This window comes from Thyridium curvatum (genome assembly GCF_004353045.1).
Source record: "Thyridium curvatum strain D216 chromosome Unknown NODE_57_length_291365_cov_88.079165, whole genome shotgun sequence".
NCBI classification, from domain to species: Eukaryota; Fungi; Ascomycota; class Sordariomycetes; order Thyridiales; family Thyridiaceae; genus Thyridium; species Thyridium curvatum.
The window spans coordinates 253405-278587 of record NW_022156812.1 but is presented as its reverse complement, the minus strand read 5'-3'; the positions used below and the strand labels follow the sequence as shown (position 1 = coordinate 278587).

The window sequence follows — 25183 nt, the reverse complement described above, 5'->3', positions numbered from 1 at the left end:
GCTGAACCCTCTGGGCATTGGGGATACCTAACCTCACATCAATCATGTCCCTTATCAGTGTCAAGCTGAACAGCATGCAAAGTGCAGGTGCAATCAACCACAAGTTGCCAAAAGAGGCTAGCACGGAATGAGGGTAGCCAGTCTGGAGAAATTAGGCGGCGGGCTGACAGCAGCAGTCATGCAAGCTCGAGCTCTCCATGTCACCCTCTCTCCAGCCACCAAATTTCGCCCTCAGGCCCGCGCACCAGACACACACCAGACATCAACTTGCCCTTCGCAAAGATCTTCGGAACCCGTACAACCCGCAAGCACCGGCGTCCTTGGTCATGAAAATCGACGGCCTGTCGCGTTGAGCGTCTTTTCCCCCCTCCTGGTGCCAAGAAATTGCTCACTTCTTCAATGCCGGTTCCAGAAATCCGCCCATCGTCGCCAATCTCCCACACGTGTCACCCATCCCCCTCGCGTCTCATGCTGAGTCAGAATGGAAACATCACCAATGCAGATCAAGTCCGGTAGGTCACCTCCCTCTGCTCAGTCCCAAGTATTGTACATCGCTCGCACCCTCTGGCCCACCGAAGCCAGAGGTACCGACCTCCCTTCAAGGACCCTACCCTCCTCCCTACCTGAGTATCTTGCAGCGCAGAGCATCTATCCCTGGCATTTTGGCATCCGGAATCTCATCTCACCCCGTCCACACACCCCTTCTCACGGCTTCCGCCCCAATGGGGACATAACCCTCGCCGTTTTGGCTCGTCCGACCACCGTCGACGGGTGGTGTTTTCGTGCTTGGTCTATTACGTTCCCCTCTTGGTCTTTCTCGTTCACATTTACAGGGCATCACAGAGAGTGAGAGGCAAAGTCAGCGGACAGTCGGAGAAGGGCAAGAGAGGTCTATCTAATGAGACTCCTCCGATCTCCAAGCAGCTTGTGCTCGCTACCTGGCTCCCGGCTCAGTCGGAGCCATAACAAATCCTCCCACCCTCCAATTTAGCCCACTTCACCATCACCCATCCACCCTTGCTCACGCCTTACATAATAAAACCAACCAGCCGAGGAGCGGCGTCGTGGTAATCAAGGTCTCGGAAAGCCTGGCCAAATCTAATAACGCGTCGTCGTACCAGTTGGTACAGAGTACCTACCTCGTGCTCTTCGCTCTTGGACACCCCTCCACAATGTAATCCACCCGTCTTGTCCTTCTCCTCCCCCTCCGGCCCAGCCAGCTTGAGCCAGCCTTCTCTGACTCGGGCCAAATCCACGCTTTTGGAATTCTGGAGACGACTTGGCTTGCGTCTGTGTCGCTGCTTGCTCAAGTGATTGCAGCGCGCGCACCACTAAAAAAGGGACCTGCCCCCGTCCGCCGCTCCCCAGTCTTACCAAATCCATTTACTTACCTCATCCTCTCCCATCTAAGCACCACCACCACGAAGTACGGGCCATTCCCCATTCCCAGCATTTCCAGAGTCCTTGTTCGTCTTATTCACAGTCAGCCCGCCTCAAGCTGTAGCTATTTGCGCATCTTGGGCCCTGCTGTGAATTTGTCCTCTACTGCATTGCGGCCACGCCCCTCCATTTTTCTTCTGTCACTTGTTTGCTCTCTTGCAACCCGTCTTCATACAACGCCATTCGCCGTCGTCCTCCCCACCGGCCGTGCTGACATAACCCATCCCGACTTACAGCATCGCATCTAGGAGGCAAGAGCCCCAACAACGGTGCTCCACCATTCGACGGAGATAGCGGTGCGCCTGCGATCCGTCTGGAGGATTACACATCATCGGGAGCACCGTTTCCTCCTAGCCAAGACTCGCCGGCCTTGCTGCCCTATTCATATAACGCGGCGTCGCCCTCCTATCCCCGAGACGCAGCTTTTATGCCGGGCACCGCTTCAGAATCGCACATCCACCCCGATCTCAGGGCCCTCGGCGACGCGCCTGCAGCAGACATGATGCAAACAAGCGTGCCCCCGCCGCCTGCGCCGGAACCCGTCGGCCCAATGGCTCCTCCAGCTGCACCTACGTCTGTGCCGCCCGCAGGCCCAGCCGCCGCTGCAGGAAGTGTGTCCCCGGATGGTCGCAAGGCCAAGCGCGAGCTGTCCCAGTCCAAACGAGCGGCGCAAAACAGAGCCGCGCAGGTAAGACCTCTATTTCTATCGAGCAGGATCTCCCGCGTACACTTTGTGCCCCACTGTACCAATGGTGCTGCTTGAAGGTCCGCGAGATTTGGTGCGCCGCTGTCCAGCTCGGTGTCAGGCTGGCTCTGGTGCCCTGTCGTCATCTCTGGCTCACCGCCGCATTGCGCGCATTGTATGCTTTTGTACGCCACTCGATGCTGACTCTAGTCACAGCGTGCCTTCCGTCAGAGGAAAGAGGGTTACATCAAAAAGCTGGAGCAACAGGTGCGCGACTACAACGACATGGACAACCAATTGAAGCTCGCTCAGCAAGACAACTACCTCCTGAGAGACTACGTGATCTCCCTCCAGTCGAGGCTGATAGACGCCAAGATTGAGGTTCCGTCGCCCCCGCCGAATCTGTCCCTTGTTCACCCTCATTCCGCTCCCCCACCGCCGCCGATACAACCGATTGCACCGCCAGAAGCAGGCCCGTCTCACCCGGCCATTTCAAACCCCCTGGCGCAGGTGGCGCAGGCCGTCGCCAACCTGGGACAACGTGGCGACCATGTCCCGGCGGGTGCGTATACCAGCAAGGAATTCAAAGCCGACGGTGCGGGCGAGGAGAGGGGCACGGAAGACATGACGAGACAGTTGCAGCCGGAAGGACTGCCCGCAGCATCTATGTAGAAGGACCTTTTAGACTATTTGCTTTGCTTCCATGGAGGGCGTTTGTCAGGCATAGGGTTTTGATTGTGGTGATTCACCACGGCTCGCGGCGTTAGGCAGGAGTCGATTGGTTTTGGTACTCGGAGCGATCAAGCAAGACGCGTTGCATACCTGGACTCAGAACGCTCTCGAGCGTGGAATGGATTCATTGCGTGATGAGCATTCAGCAGTTGGCTGTTGGGGCAGGCGTGCTGTGCCTCTTTGAAGGGTGATTATCTCCTTGCGAGCTGTTGACGGCAGCAAGAGTCGGCCGGAATGGGACATCGTTTAAAAAAGGCCGAGCGGCGGTGATTTCGTTGTATGACCACAGAGCTTCAGCCCTTTGAAAACCACGGTGATCATGATACAATTTGTATCTGCACTTGGATTTGGCGGTTCAATGCGGTGAGAACTGTGAGAACTCCCACATGGCCAATACTATAAATACCTGCCAAGTATAGATAGAGTATCCGTGCTTAGCTGTCAGCTTTATTGTGAAGAATAAAGGTCGAGATGCGGTATGCCTTCGTCGAGATATCGAGCTTTGGGGTCACGGTGACCCCACACACATTTAGATCGCTAGCCTATTCCGTAAGACGAGGGAGCACTTTCACAGGCAGGGATTCGACACTAAGGTGTAGCCTCACCAACCTACCCTGGCACCTGGGAATAGATCTTTTGCGACCGCAACCCATTGACAGGCAACCTGCAAAAAGTGGTGTTCGACAGCCGTCTAGCATACCGGGCTCGCCAACCCCCCTTCCACAGACGCGGTTCTGCAACTCTGACACGAGAAAATCTCGCGAATCATGCTTCTTTGTGGTGCTCTTTTGTGAAGCACCGAAACCTTCCTGCCGCCCAGCTCCATCTCCAGCCATGGCCCCCAGCGCGACCGGAGACTGGCAGCCGCTCTCGAGGCGCGAGGCCTGGAAGCTCCTCCCCGAGCCCACGATCCATCCCGTCAAGGAGGTGCGCTTCGAGAAGTATATCACGCCGCAGAAGGACGGATACGAGACGGCCAAGTCGCGACCGGCCGGCGACGCGGCCATCGTGATTGACTATGGTAATGAGAATAGCAATTTCTCCGTTGCTCCAATGCAAGACGTCCAGTGAGGCTGACTCCGGTGGTGTGACCGACTGCAGGCTCCTCCGCCGTACGGGCTGGCTGGTCCTTCGAGGCCAACCCGCGCCTCAGCGTGCCCCCCATCATGGCCAAGTATCGCGACCGGAAACTGGGCAAGACCTTCTCCTTTGCCGGCTGGGACTGCTACTCGGACACGACGGCGCGCGGCCACATACGGAATGCGTTCGAGGCGGGCACGGGGATCGTGAGCAACTGGGACGTCACAGAGCACGTACTCGACTACGTCTTCCTCAAGCTCGGCATGAACGGCGTGGATGGGAACATCGACATGCCGATTGTCATGACCGAGGCGGTCGCCAACCTGCCTTACTCCAGAAAATGTAAGCGCCGACTCTTCGTCTACCATGTCTCACACTCAAATATACTGACGGTGTCCGTGTGATAGCCATGACAGAACTAATCTTCGAGTGCTACGGCGCACCCTCCTTGGCGTACGGCATCGATTCTCTGTTCTCCTACCGCCACAACAAGGGCAACACCGGCCTGGTGGTCTCTTCCTCATACAACTCGACGCACGTCATCCCGGTCTATAACCAAAAGGCTATGCTAGCGCAGGCTATCCGTCTCAACTGGGGAGGCTGGCACGCTGCCGAGTATCTTCTTAAGCTCATTCGCTTGAAGTATCGCGACCACCTGGGTAGCAACCTGAGATTCCATGCATCGCAAGCGGAGAACATGCTGAAGGACTTCTGCTACGTATCGAAGGATTACGATAATGAGCTCAAGCACTACCTCGACTGGACTGGCCTCGAGGACAGGGAGGTCATCATACAGTATCCGTACACTGAGGAGGTCGTCGTCCAGAAGACCGAGGAAGAACTAGCGAGAATCGCCGAGAGGAAGAAGGAGAGCGGCCGCAGGCTACAGGAACAGGCTGCCAAGATGCGCCTGGAGAGGCTGATGAAGAAGGAGAAGGAGCTCGAGTACTACAAAGCTGTCCAAGCGCAGCTCGTTGACCAGACCAAGAAGGAGACCAAACGGCTCCTGGACGAGGCCGAGGTCAAGGACGAGGCTCATCTCGATCGCATTGTCAAGGACCTCGAAAAGTCCATCAAGCGGGCGAGGACGAAGGATCTCGGTGGTGAGGTCGAAGAAGAGACCGAAGAGCCTGACTTTTCGCTTCTCGAAGTCCCGGATGACCAACTCGACGAGGCTGGCCTCAAGCAGAAACGGCAGCAGCGGCTGCTCAAGTCGAACCACGAAGCCCGTGCCAGAGCCAAGGCGGAGAAGGAAGCGGAGAAGGCCCGCATAGCGGAGGAGGCCCGCCTGGACGAGGAGCGGAGAACCAACGACCTGGAGGGCTGGCTCGAGGAGAAGCGACAGGCGCGCCTCGAGGCGCTGGCCAAGATCAAGGAGCGCGAGCGGCTCTCCAAGGACATGGGCAACCGCAAGAACCTGGCGTCGTACATCCGCATGAAGAACATCGCCAACCTGGCGAGCGACAACCCGACGGGCACGGGGTCGCGCAAGCGGCGCCGCGGGGGCGACGACGACGACTTTGGCGCCGACGACGCCGACTGGGGCGTGTACCGCGACATCGCCGTCAACAAGGACGACAGCGACAACGAGGACGCCGAGGAGAACCCGGACGTGGCGCTGCAGAACCTCGAGCAGGAGCTGCTGCAGTACGACCCGGGCTTCACCTACGAGCACACGCGCGAGGCGCAGAACGACTGGACCAAGAAGATGATGCACGCCTTTGAGCGCGGGCCGCGGCCCTTTGACGCCGAGAGCGCCGCCCAGCGCCACCAGGTGCACCTCAACGTCGAGCGCATCCGCGTGCCCGAGGTCGTCTTCCAGCCCGCCGCCATCGCGGGCGTCGACCAGGCCGGCGTCGTCGAGATCGCGGGCGACATCCTGAACCAGCGGCTCGCGGGCCTGGTCCCCGGCGTTGGCAGGGACGACTTCCTGCGCGACGTCTTCCTCACGGGCGGCAACACGCTGTTCCGCAACTTTGACGAGCGCCTGCGCGCGGGGCTCATGGCGCTGCTGCCGGCGGGCGCGCCGCTGCGGATCCGGAGGGCCCGGGACGCGCTGCTCGACCCCTGGCGCGGCGCGGCGGGCTGGGCTTGCTCCGACGAGTGGCGCGCGGCGACGGTCACCCGGGAGGAGTACCAGGAGAAGGGGCCCGAGTATATCAAGGTGAGTTTTTTCAAGGTTTTTCTGATGTTGCAAAAACAAAACCCTGCCGAGAAAGTCCTACTTGCTGACGAGTTGTTTTCCCCCATCTGTTTTAGGAGCATGACATGGGCAATGCTTTCGCGTAGGTCTTCTTTACAGACAAGACACTGGCTTGAATTTTGCTTGAGAGGGTCAGACTCGAGATTGGGAGGGGGGCATTATCTTGAGGTATAGGAGTAGTAGTAGTAGTAGTAGTCATTTTATCAGGGGATCTGTATTATACCGGTCGGGTAAGGAGTCTGGTCACAAAATGAATTTCTCGTTTAGTTGGGAGGAGTAAGGCTTCAGTCACCCAAGGCAAGCCTTCAGTAGTAGGAGGGCTCTACGATGTGGAAATTGAGAAAGTAGCGCTTCATTTATGCTGGTCTTATAGCTGCCTCGTGAAAGACGGTGTTTTTTTTATTGAAGTATCGTGATTCGTTATGCTGTTAAGCACTCCATGTGCCTCATATACAACTTTGCATTCGTTGTGTGAGTCGGTCGACAGAACTCTCTGCATGTCCTCTCACGATGCAGTCCACTCGTCTTAATGAGCAGGCGGTCCATCAAGATCTGTACCGCTAGTTCATACAGATGATCGTAAAAGGGCCCAGGGAAGGGACTTGCGTCTTTCCTAGGGGGGTATCTCGCATATGGCGGCGCGCGCCAGGTCCTCTCCCCTTTGGTCTCAGGAGGGCTCCTTCAGGTTGTCCGTAGCTGATGATCGCATCAGCAGAGCTGGCTGTTGACATCATAGAGAGCATAAAACATACCTTCTAGGTGGAAGAGGACGTTGGACTGGTAGTTCTTGAACATCTGAGCTACAAGCTCGATGTTCATGTTTTGGATGTTGATTTCCTACACCATGGGGTTTGGATGAGCTCACAGTCCACTCTGCGAACCTCACGATTGGGGCTTGAACGTACTTGGAGGGCCTTGTTCATCACAATGATAGACTCGTTTAATTTCTCCTGTTGAAACATCTCAGCCATCATTCTTCTAAGGAGCATCGTGTGCGCCTGATGGTGGTGGTGGTGGATGGTCAAGTAAACATACCACATTGGTGATGATGCGGGACAGCAGGAGGTTCTGCTGGTGCTCATGAGGACTCTCCTATGGACTGGATTAGCATAATCTACTCAAAGATCCGTAACAAGTGAGACGTACCATGGTTCTTTGGATTCTACCGAACAGTGATGTTGTAAGTTCACGACTGACCTATGGTGGTGGGGTGGATTCAATGATATCAAGGTCGCGTCCCCTCTAACTGTCGCGTCTAGTGGGGTCGTCCTATCACCACCGCATCCAGAGCCTCACCCGAAGCAGTGATCCCAGCTTTGACCAAAGCGGTCAACATCGGCAGATTTTCTTACCACGATTGAGCATCTGTTGCACTCGACAACAGCTTACCACTTTCTCTGGAGCAGACAATTGCCCATCAATCTCATTATTTATCAAGAAGTCGGCATTTCTCTCCCTCCTCACTCCTGCGCGCCCACACACACAAAAAAAAAAAAGAAATGTCCAACCCAGAGGCCCAGGCCGCGCAGGCCGCGCACCAGGCCCTGATCGAGCAGCTCGACATCCACTCCATCCACAAGACCTTCCGCAACCCGCACTGGCGGCCGAACCAGCGGCGCAACAAGAACGTAAAGACCATCATCGGCGACGCCTCCAAGCGCGAGGCCAACTCGACCTCGGTCGCGCCGACCCCCCTGCCCGACGAGAACGGCGGCGGCGCGAGCGGCGCGGCCACCCCGGCGGCGGACAAGGACGACGACGGCCTCTCGACGAGCGGCACCTCGACGCCCGCGGGGCCCTCGTCGGCGGCCGGCGCGGCCAGCGTGCAGCCCAACCTGGCGCAGGCCTCGCGCAGCCTGTCCAAGCTCGTGCTGGAGAAGAGCCTGCGGTCCTCGACCAACGGCGGCGGCGGCGGCGGCGGCGGCGCAGGAGGGGGGGCCGGCTCCTCCTCCGCGGCGTCGGTGTCGGCGGCGGCGATGGGCGGCGCGCCCCCCGTGGCGACGTACACCAACATCGAGAGCGCGCCGAGCCTGGCGCCGCAGAAGCGGTACTGCGACATCACGGGCATGCCGGCGCCCTACACGGACCCCAAGACGCGGCTGCGGTACTACAACAGCGAGGTCTTCACCGCCATCCGGGGCTTCCAGCAGGGCGTCGCGGAGCAGTTCCTCGAGGCGCGGGGGGCGCACACGGTGCTCAAATGATTTCCGTTGTTGCGGTGTCTTATGAGATCTGCCCTCTTCTACCGAGGGAGAGATGGGAATGCGTTAATGTTTGCGGGTGTCTGTGTATTTGCTACTTGATTTTCAATCTGCTTAAGGATTCATCATGGAGGTTATTGGCGCCGGCGTTCTGGTCACAAAGGAGGCAATGCATTATACATTATACATTTCCACACGGGGGGCAATGATAGACTGCGAGTCTTCCAGTGTCTACGTATGGATGAAACTGAGGCTAAGAGCACAAAACCTATGTGTGTATCTCAAAAAATGTTCGACCAACAAAGTCAAGCCCCTGCTATGCACCTGCAACCTCTCAGCAACAGGAGATAAGCTGACGCTCCGGCTTAATCGTGATCATTCTTCCTTTTCAAGAAGAACTGGGTTGTTCTCTGCCTGGGTCGACAGATCACTGAGAACGTATGGAGGGACGAAACTCAGTTACCGTAGCTTGGAGCTAGGTCGTCGCGGCAAGTGTTGCGATGTAAGGAGAGTGAGGTGAGGCAAGGGACAGACGGGTGAGTTCTTATCCTTACTTGATCATTTCTTACCTGAGTCCGACATACCCAAGGAACACAAATGGAACGTGTATACTGGACAAAAGTGCAAGTATCAAAGACTGCTGAATCTTGTATGGGCTTCGAGCGCACCGTTGGGGCGGCGATCGAGGGCACAGCGTCGCTCACTCGCTTTCTGTGTGGTGGTGCAGTCGAAGAAGAAGAAAAAATGAAAAGATAACAGTACGGCACGTAAAATGAGCTTCCATGTGATAACCCGCAGCCAATTCCCTCGCGTGGGTCGCCTTCGCGCGAATAGAATGTACCTGAAAATCAGCGCCAAGTGGCCTGTACCTCAGGTACCAGAGCTAGCTAGAGTCCATTACGAGATAGGTAGCTGGAGGGATCCAGACGCGGCCACGACGCACCAAAACCACCCCTGGATTCGTCTACGGGTGTCTAAGTTGAGTCCGGGACCCTTCTTTTTTTCACTTTTGCGAAAAGGAATACAACCCACATTGCAACAACTGTGCTGGCCGAACCTCGTTCTCGTGTCGGTCCTGTCCTCTTCTCACTGCACACTGTACAGTATTGCTTCAATCCAGACGAGATGCCGTCCATGTGGTTATCAGACTCCCAGAGTAAGTCCTCCTGTGTCTAGTACCACACCACCATGGCCGAGGGTCCTGGCGCAAACGGCCCGTTGCTATGGCCCATATGAAAACCCCCAAGCTGATCACCATGTCTGTGTAGAGATTGGAGTCGCCTTCTGCTCCGGCGGTATGTATCGACCTTTTGCGAGCTCTGCGATGGCAGCTTGTGCAGACCAGAACCTGACCGTGGACGCTCCTTGTCGCAGGAGGCTTCTTCCTCATCGGTGGAATGCTCATGTTCTTTGACCGAGCCATGTAAGTCGCAAGGCCACCTATGTATGCTCTTCGTCTGAAGTTGTGACAGCGTGCTAATCAGTGAATGTCCTATACATTAGGCTTGCCATGGGAAACGTATGCTACCCACACCCAAAAACCCCCCCGCCTTCGAACCGAAACCCTCGAGGACAACCCTCTCTCCGTGCGTGCCCGAGGACCAGGAAAGCTAACCGCAGCAATCGACTACCTAGATCCTCTTCCTAATCGGCCTCACCATCATCATCGGCCCCCAAAAGACGCTCCTCTTCTTCGCGCGCAAGCAAAAGGCCAAGGGCACGGCCGCCTTCTTCGGCGGGCTCGCGCTCATCCTCCTGCGCTGGCCGCTGATCGGCTTCGTCGTCGAGCTGTACGGCATCGTCATCCTCTTTGGCGACTTCCTCGGCACCATCGCCGGCTTCGCGCGCAACATCCCCGTCGTCGGGCCCTACATCGGCCTGCTCGTCGACCGCATGGGGCTGGGCAGGCGGAACGCGGAGCTGCCCGTCTGAGGAGGGGGACATTTTGCAATGTCAATGCTCTATCCAGAGACGAGAGCCCCAGAGACAGGACTCCTTTTTCAAGGGCCGCCTAGTTCAGGGTCGTTGGGATTCAATTCCGCCATGGCAGCATCATACCCATCGCTGCGAACAGGGTACCATCTGCAGGCAGAGAAAAGCTATAGAAGGGCTGGAATGGCGACTTGGCGTTGTTGGTAACAGTATACCCACTTGTAATTCTACGTCGATCTGTTTGCCCTTCACAAACATGACATTTACGGAAATGTACGGGGTTCTTGTACGATCATGATGGTGACCCCAGGGCGACGAGCCGGGTCTGATAGAATAATCCAACAAATATGATACGATCAACATTTATGTCGACATTAGAGGTGACCAAGTCACAACCGATGCTCTAGCATCATCTGGGAACAACGAAAAGAGATTTTGTGCTTGCAGATGCAGATCCTGTCTTTTTGTATTATTTCAGACAATGAAAGATGTTCCCGACGCCCGGGGCTCATAACAGCAGCTGTTGGTCTAAAGTTTGGAAATCCATTACCACCTCGAAGATCGTCACGAGTTGGGCCAGTCTCTCCTCGTCATGCTCCGCTCCTCTCCCCACCGGTCTGGTAGTCGAACGAACCGTGGGCAGCCTCACGCACCCCGCACCTTTGCCCTCAGTAGCCGACCTTGATCAGGTAGTCCGCCAGAGCCTCGACCGTCTGTACCGCGTTGCCGGCCTGTGTGCCCTCGCCGTAGTGGCCGACCAGAATAGCCTGCTTAGTCTTGACGACGGCGATGCCGGTACGGCCCTGTTGATCCGCGTTAGCTCTGCCATCTCCCACACTTTTGTAGGCCCGGGACTGTGCGAGTGGGCGTACCTGTCGTGCGTAGATACTCCGGTCCTCGATCTTGGTGACGACGAACCGCTCGCCCGCGACGTGGACGCCCTCGGCGTGTGCCTTGTCGACGGCGTCACCGGTGGCGCCGAGGATGTTGACGATGCTCTTCATCTCCTCGGGAGACACCTGCACATGAGGAGGGGGATATAGTCAGCACTGAACCAGGCCCTGTGATGTTTCCTTCTCGACGGTCGCAACTTCGGAGCTTGCGCGACATTTGCGAGAGCAGGTCGGGTCGGAATCGCAGGAAAAGGGGTCGCACGTACGGTGAAACCGGCCGAGGAGGCCCAAGTGCTGTCGCCAGCAGCGCTGATGATGGCGGCCTTGTCGATATGGCCGCTGCCAACAAGGCTACAGGTGGCTTGGGTTAGCACTCATCACTTTTTGCTTTTTGTGTCCGGGGGGGATCGGCGAGGTTGCCGTACCTGGAGTCAACGTAGGCTGAGGAAATGTTAGCTCTTTGGGTCTTCTTTTCGTGATGTGAACCATGACATAGTGGGGGTGGGAAGGTTTCAAAACACAAAATAGTCGACCGACGCACCTTGCCAAGACATGGTGAGAGATGAGGAAGTCTTGTGTGAATGGAGGATTCAACGGGTTGAGCGTGCCGAGCAGGGGAGTAAGCGGGAGTCTCGAAAGAGGAAATCGTCTGGTTCGAGTTCGATACTGAATGGTTCAGAGAAGAGATGGAAGAGAGGTATCTCGGTTCCAGCAGAGTCAGGTAGCAGCGAAGTTGTAGTTAGTGCCGTCAGTTGCTCGGGAGGCGGGCCTACGGGGCTTGGTACTTGGTGAGGGGCACATTTACACACAAACACAAGCACAGACGATAGGCGGACTTTGTATCCGCCAGAGGAGCGCCCGCTGGAGAAAGTGGGCTTCTTTTTCCAGCAAAGTAAGGTACCTCTGCAACTCGTCAGGACCAGGAGTCCCCGCCAAAGCAGTGCGCTGTCGCGTCACTTTTCGATAGCTAGGTACCTCGCTCACAAGCCGGCCGGCCAGCCGCCGTCAACCGCCAAAAGTCAAGCGGTCGCGCCAAGCAAATACGGTCAGTGAGGTCAGAGTGTCCTTGATAGGGAGCTTTGGGAAGTTTAAGCAGTGTCACTGACACATGCATCGATGGCAGCGGAGATGGCGTCTGTCTGTCTTCGAGGCCTCGTTACTCGCAACAAAAGCTGGCTCATATTAGCTGCCCAGAGGACGCCGCTCTCCAACCTTCTGAGCACCAAGGCACTCACTCACTCGAGCATGCATCTGATCTCATACCTAATTTCAGCTGTCTTGTACGCAATTTTGGCGGGGTAAAGACCGTGGACTAACAAGAATCGAAAGAAGCTAAAACAGCTGCCGAAATAAGCTGTTTCTAGAATAATATTGCAGTTCCATGGATGCGCACGACAGGCGAGATTGCCCAGCAACAACACTTTGGTCTCTATGCGACGGCAATGCCGTTCTTGATGCTGTCCGTCCTCGTGGCATAACCAATGGAGCACTCTTCAGATGCAGGAGCAACATCTCACGCGTTGTCGACAGAGCCCGGCGCCTCAAGAAGCCACTGGTACGACTGCGGGTGATGCGTCTGCACCTGTCATGCAGGAACGCTGCCACGGATCGTCCTCCAAGACGATGGGAGTTCGGATGGTGACAGGAAGTCGAGTCATGACGTCCCCTGATGTTCATCCCATGACAGCCAAGAGGCGCACAGGGGCCGAAGAGCGTCGAAGAAGAGTTTACCAGCCGCGCATTCGAGATCGACGACACCAAGCGGATAAATCAATTGTTCGGCCCATTGCATACCCGTTCTGCGGCTCCGAATGAGCCTCAGCAAGTCGCCTTCCACCGCGTTGGTTACCGCATTGGTTTCCAGGTCAGAGCAGAGACTCACGGCTGCGGGCTGCGGGCTGCAGGCTGCCGATGTGCCTCAGTGGCGCTCCGAGAACCCAGCACACACCGGCGGCACAGACACTTTCAATATTATGTACTCCGTACAGAAGGACTGGCAACCCTGTCTGTGACCAGCTCTTGAAGACCGAATGCAGCCGTGTAAGACCAGGGGCTGCGGATTTGCAATTGTGAGACGATTGGTTCCGAGCTAGACCTCTTCGAATGACCTGAAACAGGGCTCTTGGCAACGTCGTTGCACTGTACTCACATGCGCACCCTCCATCGTGCTACCACAGTGGCCCAGCACCACCATGCTTGTTGTTGTGTATTACCATCGTCCGATTCCTTAGCCAAGAGTCGACCATTGGTTGTTCGGCTATGTGGCATCGTTTACAAGGCGAGAGCCATTGATACAACCTCACAAACTCGGTGGCACGAGATCAGCTCAGAACAGGCTTGGACTCTCTGCACCTACTCCGTCCTGAGCTATGGTTTGAATCAGGGTTTCTGGGCATTTGTGCCACTTTGCCGGAGCTCTCGACATACAATGCCCAAGGGTCGTCGACGATTGTAGGGCAGCTTTGTGGTTCCAGTTGGGAGACTTCAGCCGGACATTTTCCAAGATTGAGGCGACCCTCAAGGAGCATGCGAACTCAATCTCGCATTTCATCTCTGCGTCTGACCAATGGGTCGCTTTTCTTCGTAGCTGTAGGGCTGTTTGGCTTGGCCGTTAGGTGTGTTAAAGTGTCGTTGGCGGAGACTTGGATGATCCCCCAGCTCCTTCAATCTTAAAAAAACACCCCGACCCCACCGGCTCTTGTCACCTCCTCAGACTCACAAGCACGACAGGCCCCTTGTCCAGCTCCTACCAGGTCGGCCACCAGGTCGGCCAGCCGGTCACATCAATGATCTCTTCATGAGCATACCGACCCGCCGTTGAATGGTTTGTGGTTGTTGTGCGGCTAATGTGGACCCTGGCTTCGTCCAGGGGACATCGACCGACTCCTTCCAGAGTCAAGATCGCAGGATCACCACCAAGCGAGCAAAGTACCGACGCTCAGCTGCTCTGAGCACTCACAGCACACAGCATAGCCGACCGCATATCCCAACAGAGCAGCCTTCTCAAAAGCAGCGACCCCCAGACGCATGAGCATTCGCACAGCTTGCCCAGCTGTCCCATCAAGAGAATACTGGCACATGCCCCTTGCCCAAGTGCTCGTGTGTCAGCCACGTGAGCATGCCTTTGACGTGTTACAGGAAGCAGTATGAAGAAACGGCTACTCCGGTGGCGTCTCTCATCAGCTACGTACTCTGCAGCTTGTACAAGTCACTCCCCTACCCCTGATACGAACCCGCGTCTAAATCATGCATGCTTCTCGCTCAACACCATATCTCTTGACTCTGAGATCTGAAACATGCTGCTCTCCACGCCCAGCCCATGAACCCTGCGGCGGATCAACCTCCTCGTCATCACCACTAAGCCGGGGTCCTGAGCGAGCCATACCGATCCGCCCTGATCCATGGCCACCATCCAGGCTCGTCAGCAGGCTTCTGTTGGCCACCAACCTTGCCGTTGATCAACCAGCTCGAAATAACCGTCCCCTCAACTTCAAACGCCGACGTTGACGCCGGGGAATGTGGTTCGTTCTGGAAGAATACAATGGTCTTGGACACGGCTGCTGAGATCGAGGACCAAAGGTAGGCTTCAAGATATGTAAGGATTCTATTTCCCGGCTCTCTTCATTTGAGCACCTTTGTATCCTGTTTGGCTCTTGATTTAATCAAAGAGACTCCTTTCATCTCGTCCACTCCGGAGGCATATAATACACAGCTGCCAGTAGCAGTCCATCTGTGCCACCCGTTTCGCGCCCTTACGATCCTACGTACGCTAGCTTCCTCTTCCAGCAGGGTTGAAACAACCTCAACCCCTGCCTTTAGTGGGCGATTCTGCAGACATATTCCTGGAGATTAGTGCGCGGCGTCTGTACTCCGTACCTGCCTACGGTTGCATCCATCCCCTGGCAGACGCAGCGGTCGGGCCCCGCTAGTGCAGCAACATGCTCAAGATTGTTGGCCGTTCCAGATCTATCAGAGGCGGTGGTGGTGGAGGTGTCAGTTCTGGGCATGCAGGAGTGTCCAAGGCGCACGGCCCGTACACGCCCCTCGTCAGCGAGCCAGGCCATGTATCAGGACCGACCCTGCAAAACTCGACGGTGCTAGGTCTTGTTGATAATGTGGACGATCCCGCCGTTTCCTTCTCTGATGGCAGAAGCCCTTACCTCAACCGCCCTCTTCCCCCACCTCCACCACCAAAGACCTCTGTCACGATGCCGGGCCGGCCAACCACATCGGGGGGCCTTACTACGGGAAAGGGCATGGGGAGCCGCAACTTTGACAAGAGGATATCGAGAGATGACATGTTTCTGAAGCCAGCGTCCAAGGCAGCCTTTGACAACAGGAGAATCTCGAGAGACGACATGTTTGTTGGGAGGAAGTCGTCTTCCAGAGCAGCGTTTCACGTCCCCATCCGGACCCAGTTACCAACACCAGAGTCCAGCCCACGCTACGAGGCGCCCCCGATGGCAGCCATTCCGGCCAGGATGGCGACTCCGGAGTCGCTCAGGTCGGGAGAGATCCAGATCGGCATGGCGTTGGGCAGCCCTTCCCACCCGCCGTCAGTAGCGAGCACAGCATGGCAGCCACAGATGCCCGTCGTGAGGGAGGCAGCCCCGTCTTCTGCTACCAAATCAGAACAGCCTTTGCAACGATCGAAGACGAGGAGGAAGATATTTGGTATCTTCGGCAGCAGAAAGCATGCCGAGCCAGCCAAGGCCCAACTGGAGTCGAGTGACTCGGAGAGCGCTGCGACGACTCCCGTTCGCGCAGTTGCTCAGAGCCCGAGGGAGGGAGCGCCGATGCGAAGCAACACTCAGACACAGAGACCTAAACACCAACCGCTCATGGTCCGAACCAACACGGAGCCTTTTGCAAAGAGCCCCCTGCGAGAAGCGAGCACTCAGCCGGTGTTGAGATCAAAGGCTTCAGAGCCCGCGTTTGGCCACTCTCACAGATCGCGAGCCGCAATGCAGGACTCTCTGCAAGTCCCGGCCGCCAGGTCTGTGAGCCGGCCGGCAAGGAGTCCTTATCTCGATATTGAGATCCCCGATGTCAAGATGGAACGGTACAGCGTGATGTTTGGGAGCCTGCTCAACCAGCAGAAGCAGCAGCAGCCGGCCTCCTCTCTCCTGGCCAGGCGACAGGCAACCCTCGACAAGCTCAAGAACATCAACGACCGCATCGTTCAGGAGGAAGAAGCAAGACACCCTGTACGAGACACGGTACGAGAGAAGCGAGCTTCATCGCCACAGCCGACAAAGTCGCCAGGCTTCACGCTCTTCCCACCGACTCCCTCGACAGCGAAACACGTAGACTCACCTCCAATGCCACCGCCGCCTATGCTCTCTCCGAGGTTGAGATCCAACACTTCGCCTGCACTCCTCCAGTCTCCGGTCAAGACGACTTTCGAGCACGCCGCCCAAGAACCATCACCGTCACTCCATCCGGACCGGCCCAAGGGGAGCCGCTTGCAAGTCAATCCGCTGAGAGGCAACCCGACAATGAGGAGCGAGGCTGTATACGAAACCCGCGAGTTGCGAAAACCGAAACCCGTCTATTTCGATCCGGATCAATCGAGTCTCATACTGGACTCGCCAGACGAGCTGAGCGAGGACGAAAGCAGATTGACGCGGCCATTCAATCCCGAGATTCCTGAGCCACAGTGGCAGATGGCTTCTCCGCTGACGCCGGCCCCGCCATCTTCAACGTCGTCGAGTGCGAGCAGCACGCGCAAGAGATCCCGATCCTCTGTGTCATCTGTCAAGACCCACGTGACGAAACCGTCCGTCGAGATCAATGAGGCGGATTCGGTTCTGAAGAACGCAGTTGAAGTCTCCATCGCAAGGCAAATCAGCATTTCCCGTCAGCAGCGACAGATGCTGAGGCCTCTCCAGTCGAGCACCATTCAGTCTTCAAGGCGACGGGCAAATACGACGACGACTGGACCGGTTCGAAACCAACTTGGACGCAACGAAAAACTCCAGGAAACGAAGTCTTCAACACCGACTCTGGTGGTGCCCCCAGAGGCGATGGAACGGTCGCAGCTCATGCAACACCGCAAGAGCGAGCGTGTGGTCCTGGAGGCTGCCTAGGCACTTCTCGACATACCATTCTCTGCCTGGATACCTCTCGCAGAGGTTTGCGACACATTCTACACTATCTTTAAGCACATTTTTTACCTTTTATTTTTTTTCTCTTCCGGCAAGACCATATTATTACGGGCTGGATCTAATGTATTATTTATTAACCCTTTGGGCGGTGCCCGTTCCGATAGGGCAGGCCGTTTTCGTTGGCATAGCTCTTGGCGAACTTGAGAGGGGGGGGCAGGTCTGTGACCACCAAGCATCGTCTGTTGCACTGGCGCGTTTCTCCTTTGTCTTATGGATTACACTGGCCTTGAGGGCCTATGGCTGTGATACCTCTGAAGAATGAATGTCCTTTGGGGATGGGGACCGGGTTTTATATTTCTACTAGATTACGGGATCATTGAGAGCGGATATTTTTGAGCGATACCTGGTCAATTGATATTATTCACCATCGCCTTTTGTTTTGGCTAATGTTGTCAGAACTGTGGCACCACCAATACTCGTACTTGGGTTGAAATATTATGGTAATGACCAAGAATGATTCATAACAAACACTTTCGTGAAGAGGCGGCGAGGCAGATAACTCGCCCAGTGTTGTAGGTAGTAGAGCAGCGATTGTATGATGGAGGATACTAGAGGTGGGTTTGGATTTTGGCCTAATATTCGTCACCCGTCGAGTTTGCTTACCCCCACATGGATTAACAGGGTGGAATCGACTTTCACAATCTAGGTACGCCGGTGACTCCTCTGCCCAACGTCACTATCAAAAAACACCTTGCCGCGCAGTGAACAGCAAGCTGCCAGGCATTATGTCCTAATTCTTGATACACCAATCACTAAATTTCTTGAAGGGTCGGCGACGTGAGAAAAAAAAAAACTCATTTCAACGCATAATCGGCACTAGACACACTCACCTACCGACTCAACCCGCCAAGATGTCGCCCACAACGTTAAGCGCTGCAGAGGAGCAGTGGCGAGCTCAGGTCGCGGCCATGAAGGCCGCCCTGGCCGAGCTCAAGCTACCGGCTACCAAGCCTGCGCCCGTGCTTGATTATGACGAGGACGAAGACGATGACAGCTACGGCTACAGCTCGTCTGGCGCCGGCGATGGCCATGACGTCTGGGACTTTATCTCGGACAGCGAACTGGAGGAGCTCGGGCTAGACAGCGGCGATCTTATGGACGGCACCGATGGCTTGGACGAATTTTCTGCGTATGGCCCGGAGTGGCTGGCTATCAAGTGCTCCGAGGTATCGGCGCGAAAAGACGGACTCAACCCGAGCACCTTCCAGGACCAGATCGTGGGCATCTTGGCCTCATCGCAATCCGAAGACGTGCTGTCGTCCCAACTGACGGACCTTGTTGGATTTGACGACCTGGACTTCGTCATAGAACTCATCTCGCACAGAGACGATATTCTCGCCGGCATCGCACCGCAGAACGGAGGCCAGAGCAACGGACCGGCTGGCCCGAGACTATTGACAAGATCCGAGCGAGAGGAGGCCCTCCGCCAACAAGACGTCCGGCACAAGACGGCCGCCTTGGGACCCACGAGGTCCAAAGAGCCGGTCTACCCGCACGTGTACAAGGCGTACTCGGCAGGTAACGCTTTGAGTTTTGCCGGAAAGAAGTATGGCCTGCCCCCTGGCAGCGAGCGCAAGATCTTTGAGAAGTACGAAGAGTACGAGATCCCCGCAGGGAAGGCTGGCGGCCTCCTCCCCGGCCATAGTCTTGTCAAAATCTCCGACCTGGACGGGCTCTGTAGGAGGACATTTGTCGGATACAAGTCCCTCAACAGAATGCAGAGTCTTGTTTACCCTGTCGCATACAAGACTAGCGAGAACATGCTCATCTGCGCCCCTACTGGAGCTGTAAGTATCCGGGTTATTCAGGGTCTACGGGGATCATTTGACTGTGAATGCGTTGCTGATTCTTTCCAAGGGTAAAACTGATGCGGCAATGCTGACCATCTTGCACACAATCGGCCAATATATCACGCCAAGCCCCTGGGAAGACCCTGAAGCTACGGAATTCGCCGTTCATATAGAAGATTTCAAAATCGTCTATGTTGCTCCGATGAAGGCTCTAGCCGCGGAAATCACCGAGAAACTGGGAAAGCGCCTGGCTTGGCTAGGCATCAAGTGTCGCGAGTTCACTGGCGATATGCATTTGACCAAGTCCGAGATTGTTCAGACACAGATCATTGTGACCACCCCTGAAAAATGGGATGTGGTCACTCGAAAGGGCACGGGCGACACTGAACTGGTCCAGAAGGTTAGACTGCTCATCATCGATGAGGTCCACATGCTGCACGATGAGCGAGGCGCTGTTCTCGAGTCTCTTGTTGCAAGAACGGAGAGGCAGGTGGAAAGCACGCAGTCTCTGATCCGCATCGTCGGTCTGAGCGCTACCCTACCTAACTATATCGATGTGGCCGACTTTCTGAAGGTCAACCGTATGGCCGGCCTGTTCTACTTTGACGCGTCTTTCCGTCCGGTTCCCTTGGAGCAACATTTCATTGGCGTCAGGGGTAAAGCCAAACAGGCAAAAGAGAACCTGGACACCGTCGCCTTTGAGAAGGTCAAGGAAATGCTCGAGCTGGACCATCAGGTCATGGTATTCGTCCACTCCCGCAGGGACACCCTCGTCACAGCCAAGATGCTCTACGAGAAGGCTGTAGAGGATGTCTGTGTTGATCTCTTTGATCCCTCAGAGCATCCCAAATTCGACGCCGCAGTCAGTTCCATGAAGACTTCAAAGGCAAAGGAAATTCGAGAGCTCGTCAACAAGGGCCTTGGAATTCATCATGCGGGCATGGCTCGTTCAGATCGGAACCTCATGGAGAGGCTGTTCGCTGAAGGTGTCATCAAGGTTCTGTGCTGTACAGCCACTCTTGCCTGGGGTGTCAACTTGCCCGCTGCAGCAGTCGTCATCAAAGGAACACAGGTATACAGTGCCCAAGACGGTAAATTCATTGACCTCGGCATTCTCGATGTGCTTCAGATCTTTGGCCGTGCTGGTCGGCCCCAGTTCGAGGACACTGGTATCGGCATGATCTGTACGACTATCGACAAGCTTGATCATTACTTGACAGCGGTTACCAACCAAGTGCCGATAGAGTCTAGGTTCTCGTCCAAGCTCGTGGACAACCTGAATGCTGAGATATCTCTGGGCACCGTGACCTCGATCCCCGAGGCAGTGCAGTGGATTGGATACTCGTACCTGTATGTGCGCATGCGGAAGAACCCCATGGCGTACGGCATCGACTGGGCAGAAGCCTCAGATGATCCGACTCTGGTGCAGAGGCGAAGACAGCTCGCTATCCAGGCAGCACGGACCCTTCAGAAGTGCCAGATGATCATCTTCAACGAGACCACGGAGGAGCTGCGAAGCAAGGATGTTGGCCGAATTGCCAGTCAATACTACATCTCTCACACGAGTATCGAAATTTTCAACACCATGATGACTCCCTATGCCACCGAAGCCGACATCCTGAAGATGATCTCCATGAGTGGAGAGTTCGACAACATCCAATCGAGAGACAGCGAGGCGGATGAGTTGACCAATATGCGACGCAATGAGAGGATCGTCCCATGCGATATCGATGGCGGGATCGACACTCCCCAGGCCAAGACGAACATTCTCCTGCAGGCATACATATCTCAGGCGCAGCCCGACGATTTCGCGCTGACCAATGATCTGAACTACGTTGCCCAGCAGGCGGGCCGCATCTGCCGCGCGCTCTTTATGATCGCGTTGAACAGGCGCTGGGGACACCAGTGCCTTGTCCTGCTTACCTTGGCCAAGTCCATCGAGAAGAGGGTCTGGCCCTTCCAGACCCCTCTTCATCAGTTCGAGCTTCCAAAGACTGTCCTCAGGCACCTGGACCTGAAGACATCTGTTGGCATCGAGGCTATGCGAGATATGGAGCCTGCCGAGATTGGCAGTCTTGTTCATAACAATGGTGCAGGTGCGAAGATTGCCAAGATTCTCAACAACTTCCCCACAATCACTGTAGAGTCTGAGATTGCGCCTCTCAACCGAGACGTCTTGAGGATCAAACTCTATATCACGCCTGACTTCCGCTGGAACGACTACATCCATGGCACCTCTGAGTCCTACTACATCTGGGTGGAGAACTCCGAGACATCGGAGATCTACCATCACGAGTTCTTCATCTTGAACCGGAGGAAGCTGCATGATGACCATGAGATGAATTTCACCATCCCTCTGGCGGATCCGCTGCCGAATCAGATCTATGTACGGGCTGTTTCCGATAGATGGCTGGGGGCCGAGAGCGTCCTACCAGTCTCGTTCCAGCATCTGATCCGTCCTGACACCGAGAGTGTGTACACGGAATTGCTCAACCTGCAGCCACTCCCAATCACTGCCCTAAAAAACCCGATCCTTGAGGATCTTTACAGCCAGAGATTTGATTATTTCAACCCCATGCAGACTCAGATCTTCCACACATTGTACCACACCCCCGCAAACGTCCTTCTAGGATCTCCCACTGGCAGTGGCAAGACGGTGGCTGCCGAATTGGCCATGTGGTGGGCTTTCAGAGAGCGACCAGGCTCAAAGGTGGTTTACATTGCTCCCATGAAGGCGCTTGTCCGTGAGCGCGTGAAAGACTGGGGTGCTCGGCTGGCCAGGCCAATGGGTCTCAAGCTTGTTGAGTTGACGGGCGACAATACGCCTGATACTCGAACCATCAAGGATGCAGACATCATCATCACGACACCGGAGAAGTGGGATGGCATATCCCGTAGTTGGCAGACGAGAGGGTACGTCCGCCAAGTCAGTCTCGTCATCATCGATGAGATCCACCTTCTTGCGGGCGACCGTGGCCCGATTCTGGAGATCATCGTTTCTCGAATGAACTACATCGCCACGTCTACAAAGAACGCTGTTCGCCTGCTGGGCATGTCGACGGCTTGTGCGAATGCGACAGACCTTGCAAACTGGTTGGGAGTCAAGGAGGGGTTGTTCAACTTCAGACACTCCGTCCGACCTGTGCCCCTGGAACTATACATCGATGGGTTTCCGGAGGTTCGAGGTTTCTGTCCGCTCATGCAGTCTATGAATCGGCCGACCTTCCTGGCTGTCAAGAATCACAGCCCGGACAAGCCGGTCATCGTCTTTGTACCTTCGCGTCGACAGACCCGCTTGACAGCCAAGGATCTGATCAACCTCTGTGGAATGGAAGACAACCCGCGGCGCTTCTTGCACATGGAAGAAGAGGATCTTCAGCTCAACCTGGCGCGTGTCAAAGACGATGCCTTGAAGGAAGCTATCAGCTTCGGTATCGGCCTGCATCACGCTGGCCTTGTCGAGTCGGACCGCCAGCTTGCCGAGGAGCTCTTCTTGAATGGCAGTATTCAGATTCTAGTCGCGACCAGCACTCTTGCGTGGGGCGTCAATTTGCCCGCCCATCTCGTGGTTGTCAAAGGAACTCAGTTCTACGACGCGAAGATTGAGGGTTACAAGGACATGGATCTGACCGATGTCCTCCAGATGTTGGGCAGGGCAGGACGGCCTCAGTTCGACAACTCCGGAGTGGCGCGGATCTTTACGCAGGAGTCGAAGAAGGACTTTTACAAGCACTTCCTGCACACGGGATTCCCGGTCGAATCGTCTCTGCACACGGTGCTGGACAACCATTTGTGCGCAGAAGTCTCAGCCGAGACAATCGTCACCAAGCAGGATGCTTTGGACTACTTGACGTGGACGTTCTTCTTCCGCCGACTGCACAAGAACCCGTCCTACTACGGCCTAGAGATCTCTGCCGAAGACCACAACAGCATCACGGCTCAGCAGGTGGCCAACGAGTTCATGATCGAGATGGTAGATAACTCGCTCTCCGAGCTCGCCAAATCCAAGTGCGTCGAAGTCTTCCCTAACGGCGACGTCGACCCGACGCCGCTTGGTAAGATCATGAGTTACTACTACCTGTCCCACAAGACGATCCGGTACCTGGCCAAGCACGCCAAACCCAAGGCCTCGTTCCTCGATGTGCTCTCTTGGATGTGCCGAGCGACCGAGTACGACGAGCTACCTGTGCGGCACAACGAAGACCTCATCAATGCCGAGCTCTCTCGCAACCTGACCTACACTGGAGCCTCTTTCGGTCTGCCCATGTGGGATCCCCATGTCAAAGCATTCCTCCTCCTGCAGGCCCACATGTCGAGGATCACACTTCCCATCACCGATTACGTCGGCGACCAGACCAGCGTCCTCGACCAGGCAATTCGTATCATCCAGGCCTCCGTCGACGTCATCACCGAGATGGGCTTCCTGTCGAGCTGCCTCGAGATGATCAAGTTACTGCAGTGCATCAAGTCTGCCCGCTGGCCGACCGAGCCCCCCTTGTCCATCCTGCCGACCTTGGACCCGGAGAGGGTCAAGAACAACACCACGCTGCAGAAGCTGACCGCCATGAACCAGGGCCAGTGGACCAAGCTGGCCAAGGAGCTGCACGTCCCCGCCAGCCAGCAGCCTCGCTTCCTGAAGGCCATCTCGGTGCTCCCGAACGTGGCCGTCTCCGTCGCCGACGTCACCTCCCTCTCGCTGACCGTGCACCTGAAGCGGCTCAACGCCGTCGTCGAGCGCGAGGCGCGCATCTACGCGCCCCGGTTCCCCAAGCCGCAGAACGAGGGCTGGTTCGTCATCGTGGCCGACACGGCCGGCGATGAGATCGTCGCCGTCAAGAGGGTCGGCTGGAGCCAGGGCGCGGGCTCGAGCGTGGCCGTGGGATCCAGGCCCTCGGCGCGGGCGGTGCTGAGGCTGCCCGAGCCCGAGGGTGGCAAGGCCAGGAAGCTGGACGTGCTTGTCGTGAGCGATGGGTATGTCGGTCTGGAGTACCTTGTCAAGGGGGTGGACATCCCCGCGCTGCCTGTCGTTGACGATGATGTGAGCAAAGGGAAGGGGGAGGGGAAGAACGTGTCTGGCGGGAGCGAGGCTGAAGGCGCGGGTGGCCCGTCTGGATCCAAGTAGGAGTCGTTGTCGCTAGATTGAGAGATGAATCACTAGAGGGATAAACACGTAACGTCAATTCATGTATGAGACAATGCTGCCCATCACTCGTCAGATGAGTGTTTGTGTGATTCATGTACCATAGCAGTTTGGCCACCTTTTCGTTATACACTGTACGTAGAACAGGCCAGCCATGGCAGCCTATGAGTAAACAGAGGCGGCCATGGAAGGGTTTGTTCTTTCCTTCTCAATTGAGCGTAAAAGCAAAAAAGGAAGAAATCAAACAAAAAGAATCGGTCCTTCATTCAGCTTGGCAGTGTCCTCCGTCCCATCCTCGCTCACCATTTCATGACATTTCCAGTCCCTCGCTATCATCCAGCACTTCCTCTTTACCTCCACTCCAGCAAGAAACAGCATTGCTCGGGATAGCAAAGATGGCCTTCCCCCAGCGAGCGACCTTCATCGTCCCGGTGATAGTCGAGCCCGAGCCCTCGTCATCAGAGGCGGGCCCGTCTACTCCTCGTGCGAAGAACCAGTCCAGAAAGACTGGAAAAGTCCGCACTGCCGGCACGGCCAAGACGGAGGCTAGCATCCCCTTGTCCACTACCTTCTATTTCGACCTGACGGGCCGGGACTTGCCTGCTTCGCTCCGTCGCGAGAGGGTCATCGTCCTCGACAGCTATGCCGCCGGAACCTCGGCCGTTGCCGTTCGCATGATTGAGAGCGCGACCCGGTTCGGCTCTCTGTGAGCCACGGAGTATGTCTGGAACGGGGGATGGCTTGAATCGTGACAATTCACATCCTTGATCAGCTGCGCATGCTTCGAGTGAGTTGGCGAATCTCGGATGAAGGAGTTGCAACTGACGGGAGACAGCGCCATCCTCAGAACTAGCTTGTCTGCACTCAGGAGGTGGCCAACATGGAGGGGGGCATGCAATGGACTCCCACAGTCGGTCTGA

The 25183-nt window shown here is 56.1% G+C and overlaps 8 protein-coding genes across 8 annotated transcripts; 5 read left to right on the top strand and 3 right to left on the bottom strand.

Annotated features, from left to right (window-relative positions):
- Positions 1-481: 481 nt before the first annotated feature.
- Positions 482-2797, top strand: E0L32_008591 (uncharacterized protein; the record flags this gene model as incomplete). Its single annotated transcript, XM_031143463.1, has 3 exons — positions 482-584; positions 1677-2128; positions 2342-2797. 3 exons carry the CDS (start codon positions 482-484, stop codon positions 2795-2797), a joined length of 1011 nt encoding a protein of 336 aa, XP_030992252.1.
- An 894-nt stretch (positions 2798-3691) lies between these two features.
- E0L32_008590 (uncharacterized protein) lies at positions 3692-6226 on the top strand (the record flags this gene model as incomplete). The annotated part of the gene is made up of 4 exons (XM_031143462.1): positions 3692-3878; positions 3959-4279; positions 4345-6101; positions 6197-6226. 4 exons carry the CDS (start codon positions 3692-3694, stop codon positions 6224-6226), a joined length of 2295 nt encoding a protein of 764 aa, XP_030992251.1.
- Positions 6227-6807: 581 nt separating this feature from the next.
- E0L32_008589 (uncharacterized protein) lies at positions 6808-7289 on the bottom strand (the record flags this gene model as incomplete). The annotated part of the gene is made up of 5 exons (XM_031143461.1): positions 6808-6836; positions 6893-6977; positions 7046-7090; positions 7176-7232; positions 7287-7289. 5 exons carry the CDS (start codon positions 7287-7289, stop codon positions 6808-6810), a joined length of 219 nt encoding a protein of 72 aa, XP_030992250.1.
- Positions 7290-7639: 350 nt separating this feature from the next.
- On the top strand, positions 7640-8344 carry E0L32_008588 (uncharacterized protein; the record flags this gene model as incomplete). The annotated part of the gene is made up of 1 exon (XM_031143459.1): positions 7640-8344. The coding sequence occupies one exon, from the start codon at positions 7640-7642 to the stop codon at positions 8342-8344; it is 705 nt and encodes a 234-aa protein (XP_030992249.1).
- A 1641-nt stretch (positions 8345-9985) lies between these two features.
- E0L32_008587 (uncharacterized protein) lies at positions 9986-10285 on the bottom strand (the record flags this gene model as incomplete). The annotated part of the gene is made up of 1 exon (XM_031143458.1): positions 9986-10285. One exon carries the CDS (start codon positions 10283-10285, stop codon positions 9986-9988), a length of 300 nt encoding a protein of 99 aa, XP_030992248.1.
- Positions 10286-10941: 656 nt separating this feature from the next.
- Positions 10942-11720, bottom strand: E0L32_008586 (uncharacterized protein; the record flags this gene model as incomplete). The annotated part of the gene is made up of 5 exons (XM_031143457.1): positions 10942-11076; positions 11146-11292; positions 11433-11517; positions 11592-11607; positions 11708-11720. The coding sequence occupies 5 exons, from the start codon at positions 11718-11720 to the stop codon at positions 10942-10944; spliced, it is 396 nt and encodes a 131-aa protein (XP_030992247.1).
- A 3384-nt stretch (positions 11721-15104) lies between these two features.
- On the top strand, positions 15105-17255 carry E0L32_008585 (uncharacterized protein; the record flags this gene model as incomplete). The annotated part of the gene is made up of 1 exon (XM_031143456.1): positions 15105-17255. The coding sequence occupies one exon, from the start codon at positions 15105-15107 to the stop codon at positions 17253-17255; it is 2151 nt and encodes a 716-aa protein (XP_030992246.1).
- A 929-nt stretch (positions 17256-18184) lies between these two features.
- Positions 18185-24973, top strand: E0L32_008584 (uncharacterized protein; the record flags this gene model as incomplete). The annotated part of the gene is made up of 3 exons (XM_031143455.1): positions 18185-19120; positions 19191-24241; positions 24586-24973. 3 exons carry the CDS (start codon positions 18185-18187, stop codon positions 24971-24973), a joined length of 6375 nt encoding a protein of 2124 aa, XP_030992245.1.
- Positions 24974-25183: the final 210 nt, after the last annotated feature.